Source organism: Trachemys scripta, chromosome 14, assembly GCF_013100865.1.
Source record: "Trachemys scripta elegans isolate TJP31775 chromosome 14, CAS_Tse_1.0, whole genome shotgun sequence".
NCBI classification, from domain to species: domain Eukaryota; kingdom Metazoa; phylum Chordata; order Testudines; family Emydidae; genus Trachemys; species Trachemys scripta.
The window spans coordinates 37,880,580-37,895,500 of NC_048311.1; the positions used below are offsets into that span (position 1 = coordinate 37,880,580).

The 14,921-nt window shown below is 54.1% G+C and overlaps 1 protein-coding gene across 8 annotated transcripts in view; it reads right to left on the reverse strand.

Annotated features, from left to right (window-relative positions):
• Positions 1-14,921, reverse strand: part of LOC117886918 (butyrophilin subfamily 1 member A1-like) — a 75,087-nt gene that overhangs the window by 30,656 nt on the left and 29,510 nt on the right. For 7 of the 8 annotated variants that reach the window (XM_034789061.1, XM_034789066.1, XM_034789063.1 and 4 more), the window contains 3 exons: positions 14,814-14,840; positions 14,667-14,693; positions 9,237-10,339 (listed from right to left, as the gene is read on the reverse strand). In XM_034789061.1, the coding sequence (XP_034644952.1) occupies positions 9,780-10,339; positions 14,667-14,693; positions 14,814-14,840 (614 nt within the window). In that variant the 3' untranslated portion in view covers positions 9,237-9,779. Of the gene's footprint in view, positions 1-9,236; positions 10,340-14,666; positions 14,694-14,813; positions 14,841-14,921 lie in introns of those variants that run through there. The other variant, XM_034789060.1, reaches the window with a different exon arrangement.

Below are 14,921 nucleotides of genomic sequence, written 5' to 3' on the forward strand. Positions count from 1 at the left end.
ATAAATGGGAACTGAATGTGAAACATTGTCAGAGTTCAGTCAGATACCCCTGCTGTATTAATATAGCTGTTTCTGTCTGTAGCTAGAGCAGACACCGTGCTAGTACTAATTACCAATCAACGCAGGATAATCCATCCATTGGTGCAGCCTCAGCTTCTCCTCCTCCTCCTGCAACCTCTTGAAATTCAGTTTTGTGTGCTCGACCTATCACGTTTTACCAATATCAACTGGCTCTCTGACAGCATCTCCAGTTTCCGCTGCAAATTTAAAATCACCTCCTTTAATAGCATTTGCATCTTCTTCAAGTTGACGTTTTTTTCTCTGCTTCTCTACTTTTCCCTTCTGATATGTTTCTGTAGCTGCAGGCAGCTATTCTGGCTGGGCCTTATTGAGGCATGTGCTAGCTGATCATATTTAGCTCGGCTGCAAAGACTTTTTATTTCCTTATTTTGATGTCATCAGGAAGAGAGAAGAATGTGTTATAAAAAGTAACCGTGTGATTTATAAAGTGTGGAATAATAATGATACTGTGACTATACTAGGATGAATAGTACTACACAGAGTCCATTCCCAGTGTTGTGACTGGATAATTGAATTTAAAATTCAAGTAGTATTTGGCCAAGCTTGTGAGGACTTACGTTCAGCTCAATTGCCTTTCGCTATTTTGTTTCCCCATCCGTCATGGGACCTTTCCCATGATAACGTCAGAATGTCGTCATATCCAATTCATTCCAGAATTTCAGGGAATGTTGAAGTCACCAATGGACAGAATCCAATTAACTTTGGAGGGAATGAAATACTGAAAGAGGGAAAATGATGACAGCATCTACATGTGTCCCCCTATTAATGGCACTTATTAACACCTTGCAGAATAACAATATTTCTGCTCATCCTTCCAATGAATTTTAACATATTGATATCCTGAATCATAGAAGAGAAATAATTGTTCACCTTACTAGGAGCTGTGGGGCAGATACTCAGCCAGAGGGAGAGAGGAGGCTTCATTATTTCCTTCCTCTTTAAAGCCTGTTCCAAGTAGGGAATAGAAAGTACTAGGGGGTAGGATCCACAAAAGGATCTAGCTAGTGCAAGGCTGAGTGTCACATCACCTGACTTTTAGGCACCTAGACAATCACAGGAACGATACTATGATCCAGAAAGACAAGTAAGGTTCCTAGATGCCCTATAAACTGAATGGGGAGAGAGAGGCCCCTAAAAATAAAATTCATAAAAGCCAGCACACTTGGTGGTAAACCACCTAAAATACCAAAGGGAACTACCAACAAGATGGAGGAGTTAAGCCCAGGGCCGGTGTAACCACTAGGCGAACTAGGTGGCTGCCCAGGACGCCAAGATTTGGGGGCACCAAAAAGCAGTGCCCCCCAATATTTTTTTACACTATTGCTCCCAGCGGGGAAATGGGCCGCTCGCAGCAGCATTAGCACCTACCTCTGCGGGCGTCCTCTGCAACCGCGGGCCCCACCACCTCCCTCCGCCACGCCCCACATCACTGCCCACCCACACTCCCCTTGCCAGCCCAGAGCCGCCTCCTCCCCAAGCCGCATCGCTCCCTAGCCTGCTCCCTCCAGCTCTGGCAGTCCTGAACGCCCTGCCGCAGCAGTGGCTGCTGCCCAAGGGCTGCCGGCTGCTGATCGGAGCGGGTGACATCAGCCTGCCTGCAGCTGGCCCTATTGACAGCAATGCAGTGGTGGGGGTGAGGGAAAGGAAGAGGAGACCGTGGCCACCGGACCACCTGCGGGGATGGATCATGGCCCTGCCAGAGGATACAGGGTTAAAGAGCTGCAAAAGTGTAACCATCCTCAGCACGTGCCACCTTCCAAGGCTTCATCCCCCTCCATCCCTGCAGCCCCGTGGAGCAGGGAAATAGAGCCCTATTTTGGGGTAAACTAAGGCAGAGAACAGGGACATGAGTTGCCCAAGATCACCCGGGGAGTCATTGTCAGAGTCCTGCTTTGAACACAGGAGATTGAGGCTCCTAGTTCTGCACTGGCTCGGACCATTAGACCAGAGGCCTTCAAGCCCTGAGCTCTGCACCTGCCCACACAAGGTATTAATCTGGGATTCAGGAGCAGCACACTGCAAGTTTTCAGTGAAGAAACACGGCTGTCTCGAGCCCTTATGGCTACAAGGAAAATCTTCCAAAGGTGGTGGGCATCTAACCGACACAGTTCTGTCGGCCTGAGTCTGCAGCCAGCCTGGGACAACAGTTCTAGGAAATGCAGCAGTAACTGTTAAGTCTAATTACAACACCATCAGAGCCAGATTTTCATGTAACAGGGGTGACCAGTTGTGTGGTGCACAACCACTGCACGTGTGCGAGCAACTCAGGTTAAGTGCAGCGGAGTTAAGTGTGTGAGCAACTCAGGTTAAGTGCGGCTGGGCAGGCTGCAGCACCCAATAGATTTTTGTTCTCCCACTGAATGACAGCAGATGCACCAGTAACTTTACTAGGTAGAAGTTCAGTGACCACATTAGGGCCATATCCTCCCCACTCCCAGCATTGGGCCAACTGGCCCTCATCATTCTCCTGATTGCTTGTAGTGTGATTGATGGGAGATCTGCTGTGGATTGAGGGGTGTATATGGACCTGCCTTTGCAGGCTCAGTCCTGGCCCAGCATTTGAAATAAATTGCCTTGAGTTTCAGAAGTACTGAGAACCCTGGAGTTCCCACAGACATCGGGGGAACCGCAGGTGCTCAGCATCTCTGAAAATCAGGCCCAGAATGACACTGACACCTCTGCTCTGGGCCAGAGCTCTCTGAGCAAGGGGCTTCATCAGTGATTGGTGTGGGGCAGAGTAAAGCAACCAGGACGGTCATGACGGAGGCTGGAACTCTGTCCTCACCTCAAACCTGTGGGGAAGACAGGCCTTCAGACACCCCCTCCCACCTGCATTGCACTTTCCAGCCCAGGAGCAAGGAACCATTTCACACCTTAGCGCTGGGGGGAGCTGAAGCCCAGAACGGGGAAGTAACTTGCCTTAAGTCATCCGGTGAGTTGGTGGCAGGGTGGAGAATAGAAGCCAGATCCCGACTCCCAGCTCTGTGCTCTGATCTCCAGAACAGCCCTTTCCACATCCATGGAGGGTGGACAGGAGGGACTCTAGCCACGTGCAGGAGACCCACGGTCATTTATTTTCATTAAATATGTAGACAAAATAATGAAATAAATAAAATTTCAAGCCGAACGTGTATTAATTCTAATGAACAATGCCACATTATGCAGTATTCATTTTTGAAAGTTTATAATAAGCAATGCTCTGGGGGGAGGTGCGGAGGGGGGGGCACAAGGTGGAAGTTTCGCCTAGGGCACAAAATATCCTTGCACCGGCCCTGGGTGCATGTCCACATTCCTGTGAAGAAGTGGTGAAGTAAGTAATGAATTTACACTGGCCAGGCTCCTGACCAGTGCAAGGCAGCATAATTCTAGGGTGTAAGGCAGGGGAGCTGGGGGGAATTGGCTGGAGCCTCCCTATTGACCGTCCATGAGTGGCTGGGAGATCATTCATGTAACACTGCTGGGTGTGTCCCTGCCTGTGAATGGCTGTGTATGTGCAGTGTCTGTCAAGGCTAGTAGCTTGACACCAGCATCACAGGGTGAACGGCAGCCCCGGTTGGTGGGTTTGGAGGGCTCAGTGGTCCCATAGTCCAGATTGTGCAGTGGGGACCCGTCACACCCACCTCCTCCTCTCAGGTGAGCCCTCAACCTCTCTTCCCTCCCCTGTCAACTATTCCCATGTATTCCCATCTGTATAATCCCCCATCCCTCAATGCAGAACAAAACCCCTCTTCCCCATGCCGCCTACTCCTCTGCCCCCAACACCCCTCTTCATCCTAGCCAGCCGGCAGACGTGTATTTTTTTTCTTACATTCAACTCAATTCATTTCACCTCTATGTTTTCATAATTATCCGACAGTGATGAATATGGGGGTTCCAGGGTGCTGCTTTGATGTACAGAGGCCTTACCTTCAACTCAATGCATTTTACCTCTCTGTCTGTAACACAATAATGTTTCAATGCTGCATCTGATCAATTCCAACACTTCAGCGAATGTTCTAGGCATCAGCGGGCAGAACTGCCCTGATTGTGTCAGAAATCTGGAAGCAGGAAATGGGAGACACTTGGGGCCCCTGGCACGGGGTAGGGTGGGCAAATGGGGGCCCTTGATGACAGAGTTGGGGGTAACTGAACCTTTAATCACCTCTGTGGTCTATTGAGAAGCCACCTACAGCAATGGGAGCGACAATCATTCCTGGTGGGGAAGCCCCTGCCCCAGCCAGTTTTGTGCTGGTGAACAGGGCAGGGATTTTGCAGGAGGACTCCACACGCGCTGTTTACACCTGTAGGTGAAAGTCTCCCTCTAACTCCTCCCAGCTGCGAGTGATGCAGACTCAGCAGAAATTCTGCCACAGTTCAAAATCAAGGCAGATTGGGCAGGTGAGAGACTCCTAGAGATGGGGTGGGGCGGGGGGCTGCAACAGCCAGGGCCCTGGGAGAGGAACAGGGAGGGGAAATTCAGTCTCATTCATTCATTTCACAACAATGGGCCTCACCTCATGGAACTAGCTACAGGCAGAACAGCCAAAAGATCTGAGCCCTGGCACTTTAGGGCCTGTTCACAATTGATTCTGCTTCCCCCAGGATCTCTCCTTAGACTCTCTCCTGTTGCACTGGGTATTCCAGTGCGACTCACCAGGGGCTCTTGCTTAGGGGCCCTGGCCCTGCAGAGACCTGTCACCAGCTGGGGCAGCTCCTCCTTGGGGGAGGGTGGAGTGAAGTCCCAGCAGGAATGTAACTGCTGTGCAGTACAGCTGACACACTGTGGGGGGCAGCACCGCCTGCTGCCACTGGGGAATCCTGGAGGCTGCAATACACCAGGCTGCTACCGATGCCTGTGCCTCACTCACGCTGCAGGCAGCACAGGGAGAGGCCCAGAGCAGGGCACAGAGGTGGCTGTGGGGCTGTTTCAGCTGATAGGCACTGAGAGGTCTCGGGGGGCTTGGTGATGCAGGGCTCCCAGAGGTAACATGGAATAATGGGGTGCCCAGCGCTGGCCCTGGGGGAATGGTTCCCCAGCCCCACAGATCTCACTGCCAGGATGTTTCCCCTGAGACTCAGCCTCACTTTCCCCTTTGTTAATTTCTCCCCATCCCCCCGCTGCTTTTGCCCCTCATTTTTTTATGTTCAAAAACAGAACCAGAAACAATAGAATCCCCCAGATGGTGGCCACAGAAAATACTGACCCTAGGACCAGTTCTCAATATACATCTCACACTCCCCATGAGACTTCCTGTTCTCAGACATATCTCTGACCACAGTCCTGCATGTCTGGATGGGTCCCTCCACAGCTAGGATGAGGGACTGTGGAAAGTCTGGAGGATGCAGCCACATTAACATTGGCCTCCCCCCTCCTCAGACGCAGTTGGTGGGGACAGAAATGAGGACACCCCAGGAGGGGGGTGTCTAGAGGGAGCTGGGATTGTTCTGGGGGTGGCCAAAATAAAGGCCCACCAGGGCTGATGGGAACTTGGCCCCAGGGAGGGTGTTGTGGGGCCCTGAATGGCAGCAGGGGCCACGTTTCTCTGGGTCTCTGTCTCTGGTTTGTTTGTTTCCCCAGCTGCCCCCACCAGAGGGCTCTGGCTATTGCTCAGGGAGGGGAGGCTGCTCGCTCCTGTCCCTGGACAGATGCTGCTGCAGCCGCCATTGTGAACCAGGAGCCCAGGCCGAGCCGCTGCTGCTCCAGCAGAATTGAGTTTTCCCCTTTAATTATTGAATATTCACATTAAATCTCCTGAATTCTGATGCTTTTTTCCATAATCCAATACTGATACTAGAATTCCCTCCGATTTCCCTCCTGTCCCTGTGATTCTCAATAAGGCTGTGACTGGGCCATGAGAATTTTCAGTGAATTTCACTACAGAAGTGTGGGAAAAACACAAGGAGTCATGGAAAGGTCACTTGGCGAGACCTGATCTGGTTTTAGCCCCAGACGGAGCAGCATGAGGGGTCACTCTCCACCCAATGGGGGCTGCTCTGTGTGTGACTGGGACCCTCCTCCCCTCAGGCAGCACCCAGAGCGGTCACAAATCTAAATTTAATTTCCCACCATCACCACCACCCAGCCCTGCCACTGACATGGCATCAGGGAGCCCTGAGTGATGCTGCATTAACAGGGGCAGGGTGGGGGATGGAGCCAGAAGATCCTATGGCACTTGGGGGTGGGGGTCAGCAGCAGAGGGGCAGGTGATTGACTCTTGGTGGTTGGGGTCGGGGCTGGGTTTCGTTAATTATAAATAATTTGGGGGAAGGGGACACAGTCTGCAGAAAATTTTACATCAATATTTAATGCGTAGTTGGGAGTTTAAGGGGTCCAGCCCACTGGCCCGTTAGCAGCCAGGCAGCACTGTCCCCCACGTTCTGTTCTGTTCTATTCAGTCCTTACAGCCCCTCATCCCCGCAGGGTCCCAGTGCGTCTAGCCGGGCACCAGCCACACGACTCGCATTCGTCCCCTGGGATTCTCTCCTGCTCCCTTCTCTCCCCAGGGTCAGGGATTTTCACTCTGTGTATCTGTTGGTGGATGTGGTGCCTGCCGTGCTCTGTGCGCTGGTGACTGGGGGCAGGTCTGACACGTCCCCTGGCACTGGGAACCCAGCGTGGGGATGTTCAGGGGCGTTCTCAGCTCCTGCGGGAGTTTGTCCCATATCCTGGGAGCAGCTCCTCGCCAGCCTGGCTGATCCCGATCAGCAGCTCTGTGAGTGTAGTGACCCCACTCCCGCTCCATGGCTTTGACTCCATCCTGGGCTTCCCCTCAACAGCACCTTCCCAGCACATGTCCCTGGTCTGCACTGACCTTTCTGCTGCTGGCCTCCCACTGGGGCCATGGGAAATGGCAGGGGAGGGGCCAGCACAACCCGCTCTGTCCCTGCATGCAGGGCCGGCTCCAGAATTTCTGCCGCCCCAAGCAAAAACAAACAAACAAACAAAAACAACCCCGCGATCGGCGGCAGCAGTTCAGCGGCAGGTCCTTCGCTCCTAGAGGGAGTGAGGGACCTGCCGGCCCCGAATTGCTGCACGTGCCGCCCCCCTCCCTTGGCCGCCCCAAGCACCTGCATGTTAAACTGGTGCCTGGAGCTGGCCCTGCCTGCATGGTCCCGATTCCCAATTCTGTTCATTGTCAGGCAGCCAGGCCAGGAATTAAAGCCAGGAAAACAAGAATAACGTAACATGGATCCCAATGACATCTCTAATGGGTCTGTGAAATGACGGGGTTAATGTCACACCCAGCAGCAGCATCTCAGCACACAAGGGGGATACAGAGAGAAACACAAAGGAAAGTGAATGTCTGTGAGGATCTCATGACGCACATAGTGTGTGTGGGCTGCTAAATCAGCCGTGTTACTAGGTGTGTGCGATGAAGCCCTTTTAACACTGCAAAACCAACCTGCTTCCAGCCTCCCCTGTCTGACCCGAGCACAACACTCACCCAGCACAGGCTCACCAGCTCCCTCCCCACAGACGGCACCGAGGGCGGGAGCTGCTGGGTACAGAGCAGATCAAGGAGGGGTTAGGGGTGCGGTTGTACAGGAAGATGCCCAGGTGAAGGACGTGGAGTTGGGGAGGAGCTGTGTGGTCAGGTGAACACGTGGCGAGAATGGGAGACAAGCTGCCTGGGCTCCTTCCTGTGAGTGGGTCCCATTTACCCAGCCTGGGCCCATCACTCACACAGCCTTGAGGCAGGGGTCTCACTCCCCTTCCGCTGGCCCAGCCACCGAATCCCCTTCCCCAGCTCACTCCACCCCTCATTGCACTGGGACCAGCGCCCCCACACGGCTGAGTCTGTAGCATCCCGTACAGCAGGGCCCCGGCGCTCTCACTCCTACCTCCGCACTGGCCCCTGGGGCTGTTTCACTCCACTCCATGGGCAGAGACTCCCCCAGGGCAGGAAATGCCGGGAGGTTCCCATCTCGGAGTCAGATAACACAGTGAATGGCCCTGAGAGGACCTGGGAATCCCCCAAACCCACTCCCCCTATTGCGCAGACACAGCCCTGCCAGGTAACACTGAGTGGGGCCCTATCAGTGCAGATAAATGTCTCTCTTGTGCTGGTCACTGGGTGTAACAGGGATGTAAATTCCTTTATCAGGCCCTGGTCAGCATCCCAGTCACGGCCCCTCAGTGACACCACAGACAGATCTCAATCACAGTGACTGGCTACAAGAGCTTCCTGAATCAACACTTCTTCCCCAATGTCGCTGAGATAGAGGTCTCAGCGCGGCTCCCAGAGGCTGCTCAAGGAGTGTTGTAGGGTTCCTGGGGTAATACTGCAGCAACCACGAGACACTCAAACCCAGGAGGAAATGGGCAAAATTTGGCCCCATCCCAACTTTTAAATGGGGGATGGGTCATCCTGGGAAGCAGACACCAGAGGACACGCAGGTAAACAGGTCAATAACAGTTCCCTGCAAAGCAGTGTGGGATAGCTATTGGAGGACTGCCAAAGTGGTGTGCAGCAGGATTGTGTGCACTCAAACAATAGACGGATGGAACTTTATTCGCAGCATGGGGATCCACTTTGTAAGAGGACTCCAGAGTTCACCATGAATGCAGAATTAGTGTGCTGGGAAGGATCGTGATATGTGTGCACATACGTTTTTAAATCAAATTAACTCAACTTAATCCAGTTTAACCCCTCTGTGTAGACAAGTAGGGTGGCCACTGACTTCTGGACATTGCAGACTACTGGACATTGCAGAACTTCTGGAACAGGATGGGCCCGCCCTCGTTGGCTTGACCCTGCCCCTGCCATCATGACTTCACAGGCACCACGTGTGCGAAGTCACACTGTACAGAGGACACCGTGGGGACTCTGTTTTGTTAATTGATGTGAGAAAAAGAAAGGAAGGGTCATATCTTGATTACCAATTATATGTAGATAGAAAGTTAAAAATCAAATGACTTAATGCTGACAGAAATTCAAAGACTATTATATAATCTTGGGTGAGTTCACTTAAATATATTGCTTAATTAATTCTATCATTTTTTCACCTATTAATTTTCAAAGATGTAGTGCAGGAGGTGGGTGTATGTGCCCTGCCTTCCAGAGAGAACCAGTCAAGACAATAAACTGAGGGGGGGAGAGCGAGAGAGAGCAGCTGCACATGTGTGTAGTTGTGATGTTTATGACACATATACATTATAACCGAATAACCTCCTCTGACAATGTAATGGTTTATTTTGTTAAGATAAATATTTTGGATTTCTTGAAATTCCACAGTTGAAATACAAATGACGTTATTTAGAGAAGTTAAACTTCAATATAGACTTGAGGGAAGAATCAAAAAATAAATGTAAATAATTCCAGTTCTAAAAATACGTTTAGATGCTTGTTTTTGAAATAGTGTTGAAATATAAATTAAAATGTTCTTGTATTTACACCTTGTTACAATAATATTTTCTAAATTAGAATAATCTTTTTTCTTTCATATTTTATGTTGAGCTTTCACAGGGGTAGAAAATTCTGACAGGAGTAAATGACCCCATCCACCCCCATCTGCTACCCCTGGGGCAGGGGACGGGGAAAGGTGAGGGCTGGGGGTTCCCAGGTGTCTGTTTTTCGACTGGAAGCTCCAGTTGAACAGGGAAACTGGCAGTGTCCAGTCAGCACAAAAAATCCAGTTGCTGCAGTAACTGGCCCCCACCACTGGGGCGGGAAGATCAGCAGCGCTGGGAGGGGACAGTCTGTGCCGCGGGGTCACTGTCAGGGACAGAGATTCCCTCCGGCCTGAGCTGGGACCGGGCAGATTATCAGGGGAGCCGCGTTTGCACCCCCAGCGTTGCGAGAGGGATTGAAATAAGGGCGGAGTGTCTCGCAGAAGATGCCAGTGAAAGTGAAGAGATGGGACCTGTCAGTCACATTGTAAAACGAGACCTCGCCCGCCTCATAGTCCAGGAAAATCCCCACCCGGCTGGGCCTGATGCTCACAGGGAGCGGGGTTGGGAGAGAGGTGCAGGCCTTGTATCCCCCACTCATCAGCCACACGACCCAGTATCCATCCTCAGGTGAGAGTGTGATGTCCCCCTTCCTGCTCACAGATTCCCTACAAACCCCCAGTTCCCAGCCTGTCTTGTCTCCCACCTCCACCTCCCAGTAACGCCTCCCGCCCGCGAACCCCTCAGCGCCCAGGACACAGTAACAAGGATCAAATCTCTCAGGGTTGTTGGGCAGATCCTGGCGTGTGTTTCCGAGTCTCACACGTTTCCGATCCTCAGACAGGACAAGTTTGGGATGAGCCGTGTCTGGATCCAGAGTCACATCCACTGGGGAGAGAGTCACAGAGTCAGGGCCGGGGGCAGGGGCTGGTCACTGAGATCAAAGGGAAATTAACCTGAACCCCCGTTAATCGCTGGGGGGGGTTGTTGCCTGAGGGGAGTCAGGGCCCATCTAACTGTGAGGAGACAATGGGGGGAAAGGGCAGGAGGAGCGGGGGAGGGTGAGAAGCTGTCACTGGAGGTGGGGGAGGGGACAAGTAGATGCTGGGAGAGGAAAAGGGAGGGGGAGGTGACAGGAGCAGAGTGGGTGGAGGGAGGGACATAGGGGCGGGGCGAGCACAAAGGCAATGGGGGGACAAGGGAAGGGACGGGCACCAGCAGGACAGAGGGGGGTGAATGGAGGGGCAGGTTCCAGGGGGTTGCAGGGGGAGAGGGGAGGGGTGGGCTCCATGTGAGAAGAAGGGGACAGACCCCAGGAGGCTGCGGGGGCCAAGGGATGGGGCAGGCACCAGGGGGCAGAGGGGTGTGAGGGAATGGGGAGCTCCAATGGGGCAGGGGAAATCAAGGGGAGGGTGAGCTGCCAGGGGGTGAGATGATGAGGAGTGGGGCAGGTGGAACCATGAGGGGGAGCAAATGGGCAGGCACTGGTGCCAAAGGGGCAGAATGGGGGTTGAAGGAGCAGGTGAACAGAAGAGGGGCAGAGAGAGGAGTGTGGAGAAGGGCGGGACCTGGGGGGCAGAGGGGTGTGAAGGGAGTGGGGCAAGAGGAAGGGTGGGCACAGGGGGGTGAGTGAAGGGGCGGGTGTCAGGGGGCAGAGAGGGTGGGGAGAGGGGCAGGTGCCAGGAGGGCTGAGGGGAGTAAGAAGGGCAAAAGCCAGGAGAGCAGAGGAGGGTGAGGGGTGAGGTGGCTATCAGAGGGTGGGGGGGTGATGGCAGTGGTAGGCACCGGGGAAGCAGATGGGGGTGAGGGGAGGGGTGAGAGACATGGCACAGAGGAGGGAAAGGGGAGAGGTGGATGCCAGGACATAGCAGGGGTGTGAAGTGATGGGTGGGCTCCAGGATGCAGAGGATGTTTGGGGGAGAGGGGAAGGTGCCAGTAGGGCAGGAGAGAAGGGACGGGTGAGTTCCAGCAGGGCAGAGATGGGTGGAGGGCAGGGGCATGTGCCAAGGAGGCAAAGTGGGAGTAGAGGGGCAGGGGCCAGGGGAGCAGAAAGGGAGTGAGAAGAGAGGGAGGGATGTGGGTGAGGGGTCAGAATAGATGCAGGGTCCCTCACAGGGGTGAGGGAAGGATAAGGGAGGGGCAAGAGCCAGAGAGGGCTGAGGGAGAGGCAGGCCCCAGGGAATCTCTGTTGCTTTCGGGCCATGTGTGGTTGGTTTCTGGCTCAGAGCAGGTCGGTGCTGTTCCCACACACACTGGAGGTGCAGCTCTGCCCCAGGGGGAGCAGCTGGGACTCTCCATGCTGGCAGGCCCCACGGGCTCCACCTTCCAGCCAGACAAACCCCACAGCCAGCCCCTCCCCTCACCGGGCCCAGCCCCACCCCCACAGGGGCAGTGGTCTGGGTTGGGCTCACTGGGGGGGCAGTACAGTGGAAGATTCTGGGGGGGTGTAAATGTGCACTAATAGGCTGTTGCTAATGAGGCCAGGGCAGTGGGGAAGGGAGGGGGCATTTCCCCACTTCCTGCCCCCTCCCTCTGGGAGAAGCTGCACCAGGGGCCAGTCCCAGTTCACACCCGCACAGCGCATCTGCACTAGGGGTTTGCACCAGTGCAGCTACATCAGTGCAAGGAAAGCCCAGCAGACACGGCCTGAGACATTGATGTGCCAGGGGCCGTAACCCCTCCCGTCACTGGGGTTATGGATCAATAATTACAGGGTCACTGGAGCAGGGGAGCTGGACTCTGGGCTCCCAGGTGGGGGCCTGACCCACTGGGCTGCAGAGTCATTCTCACTCCCACGCTCTGGCCCAGTGCCCGTGGCAGTGTTTAGACACAGGGGGATGTCACTCGGATCCCAGCGCTTTGAGCCCTCATGGCATCACATGGGGGGATTGAACCTGGGGCTCCCAGCTGAGGGCCCAGCCGCTGGGCTAAAGGCTAGAGGGGAAGCAGCGGCAGCTTTTTCTCTTAATTGAAACTTGACAGCAAACTCGACGTGGATTCGCGAATAGTTTCTGTTGACCCGAAATATAATTTTGCAGCAAATAAACTATTTGTCCAAAACATTTCACCCAGTTCCACTGCAAACCTGTCTGAGCAACTTAGGAGCCCCAATCCCAGTGACTTGCAGTGAGTGACTGTCAACATCCCCAGAAATGCACAGTTACAGGCAGGCCAGGTTCAGGACACTCGAGAGCTGCTGTTTAATTTGCCCTTTGCAGACAAATGCCCGCTGGGTCCGTGATCTCACCCCCACAAATCAGGCTGAAAATGGAGACTTGGCTCCAGCCCGAACTCTCTGCCCAGAGCCATTCGTGCCATGGATGCTGTGAGTGGCACGGACCCTCTGCAGCTGCACCTGGGCATCTCCCAGAGCAGGTAATAGTCACAGAGACCGTCTCAGAGCCCCGGGGCTCAGGTGTCTCCATCTAACGACTGCGCCAGCCGCCCTCCACTCTCATTAACCGGCCCTGGGTCAGACACGCTGGGAACTTTCACACCCAGACTCTGGAGACACTTTGGGTCCTTCACATCCTGCAGAAGCGAATCTTGGAACGTGGTTGTGGGATCCCCATCACTGGTAGTTTGTAAGAACTGGACAAACCCCTGCCGGGGAGGGTCTAGGCCCTGCCCCAGCACAGGGCACTGGAGTAGGTGACCTCTCGAGGTCCCTTCCAGCCCTGCATTGCCATGAGTCTAGGTTACAGGTGTTCTGGGGCTGGGCCCCGGGGGCTCCAAGCATGGTGTGTGGCACACAGCAGAGTTAACATGTTAGTGACCCTGGCAGCTCAGCATCCCTGCCAGGGGCCTGGGCTGGCACGTGTCTGGCTGCCTGTACCCGGCTGAGCTGGGTGTTACTGTGCTGTGTGGACAGGACCAAGGGCTGCCACTTGTCCAGGTTTCCCAGGATCATCCCTTTGTTCAGGTCACTATCCTGGGAAATCTGTGAGTCTGTCCAGGACATTATTAGCCCCAAGTGACATGGGGAGCTCGGGACCAGTAGGGCCCATTTACATCACGCGAATACCGGCTGTGGAGGTCACTCCTGGGGGTGTGGAGTAGATCTGGCACCATGTCCTCCTTGGCGAGGTTGGTGCCTGGCACAGCCCCAGGAACAGGAGCCCGGGGGCGGGAGGGGGGAGGAGAGGGAGGACAGGTGGTGTATGTGGAGCAGGCAGATGTCCTTGTTTTTTTGCACCTCAGAGGTGGCGACCCTAACAGGACCCCCAGTGGTGTTTGTGTAACTGCCCTGGGTGCCTCCCTCCCTCCCAGCTCTGTGTGGTAGGATACCCCAGAGTGCATGGACCCCTGGGCCAGTGGTGCTGCAATGTGTGTGCATGGCTCCTGGGATCTCTGATCCCTGCTGGAGCTGCCCAGACTCTCCCAGCATGCACCAGGGCACACACGGTCAGGCTGCGTGCTGGGTACAAACACACACACACAGCTCAGCCACAGAAAAGCTGCCGCGTGGGCACAGTTTGTTGTAACTGGGTCAGGAGAGTGTCACAAGCTGGTTATAAAAACCTGTCTGCCCTTGCAGTGGGGTCAGGGCCTCCCTCCCCCCAAACCCAGGGGACACCGAACAGCTCCTGTCCGGTCCTGTTGTGCTAGAAGAAAATTGTGGCTAAAGCTCGGTCTGAGCATGGTGATGCTGCTGGGAGGAGAGAACTGAGCAGTTCCGTTTAATTATATACAGCTGAGAATGTCCATCTTGCAGAGCCCAGGCACCGCCCTGGAAAGGTGACACCAGGGGGCAGCATTTCATCACCAATCAGCCCTTTCCCAAAGGGGCCATGTCCCTGCTCTGCAGCAAACCTGTGGTGTCGCCTGATCCTTTCCACCCACCCAGGGCCGGCTCCAGGCACCAGCTTGTCAAGCAGGTACTTGGGGCGGCCCCTCTGGAGAGGAGCGGCACGTCCAGGTATTCGGCGGCAATTTGGCGGACGGTCCCTCACTCTGCCTGGGAGCGAAAGACCTCCCGCCGAATTGCCGCCGCAGATCGCGATCGTGGCTTGTTTGTTTGTTTGTTTGTTTTTGTTTTGGCTGCTTGGGGCGCCCAAAACCCTGGAGCCAGCCCTGCACCCATCCCCAGTGACACTGCTGTTTCCAGCCTATTGCTTTTGATATGAAAGTGCTGGTGCACTGGGGAAGTGAGGAGAGAGCTCCTGGGGCAAGTGGGATGTTGACATGAGTAAAGTGTCAGTGTCAGGTACAGTACCTGCATATAGCTGGGCTCTTCTCAGTTCTGAAAGCAAACACAGAGAGAGATGAGAACTCCCCTGAGCACAGACACGCTGAGCAGGACACAGTGTATAACATGGATTATATTAAGGGTGTGTACGTAGGGGCAGGAAATGGAACTTACCAAGCCCCAATTCAGTGAAGAGTTTCCCTAGAAAACAATAAAGGAATAGATCTGAAACCATGTTTATAAAAAAGGATGAGAGTCAAAAACCTAATAGGAGTTTAACTC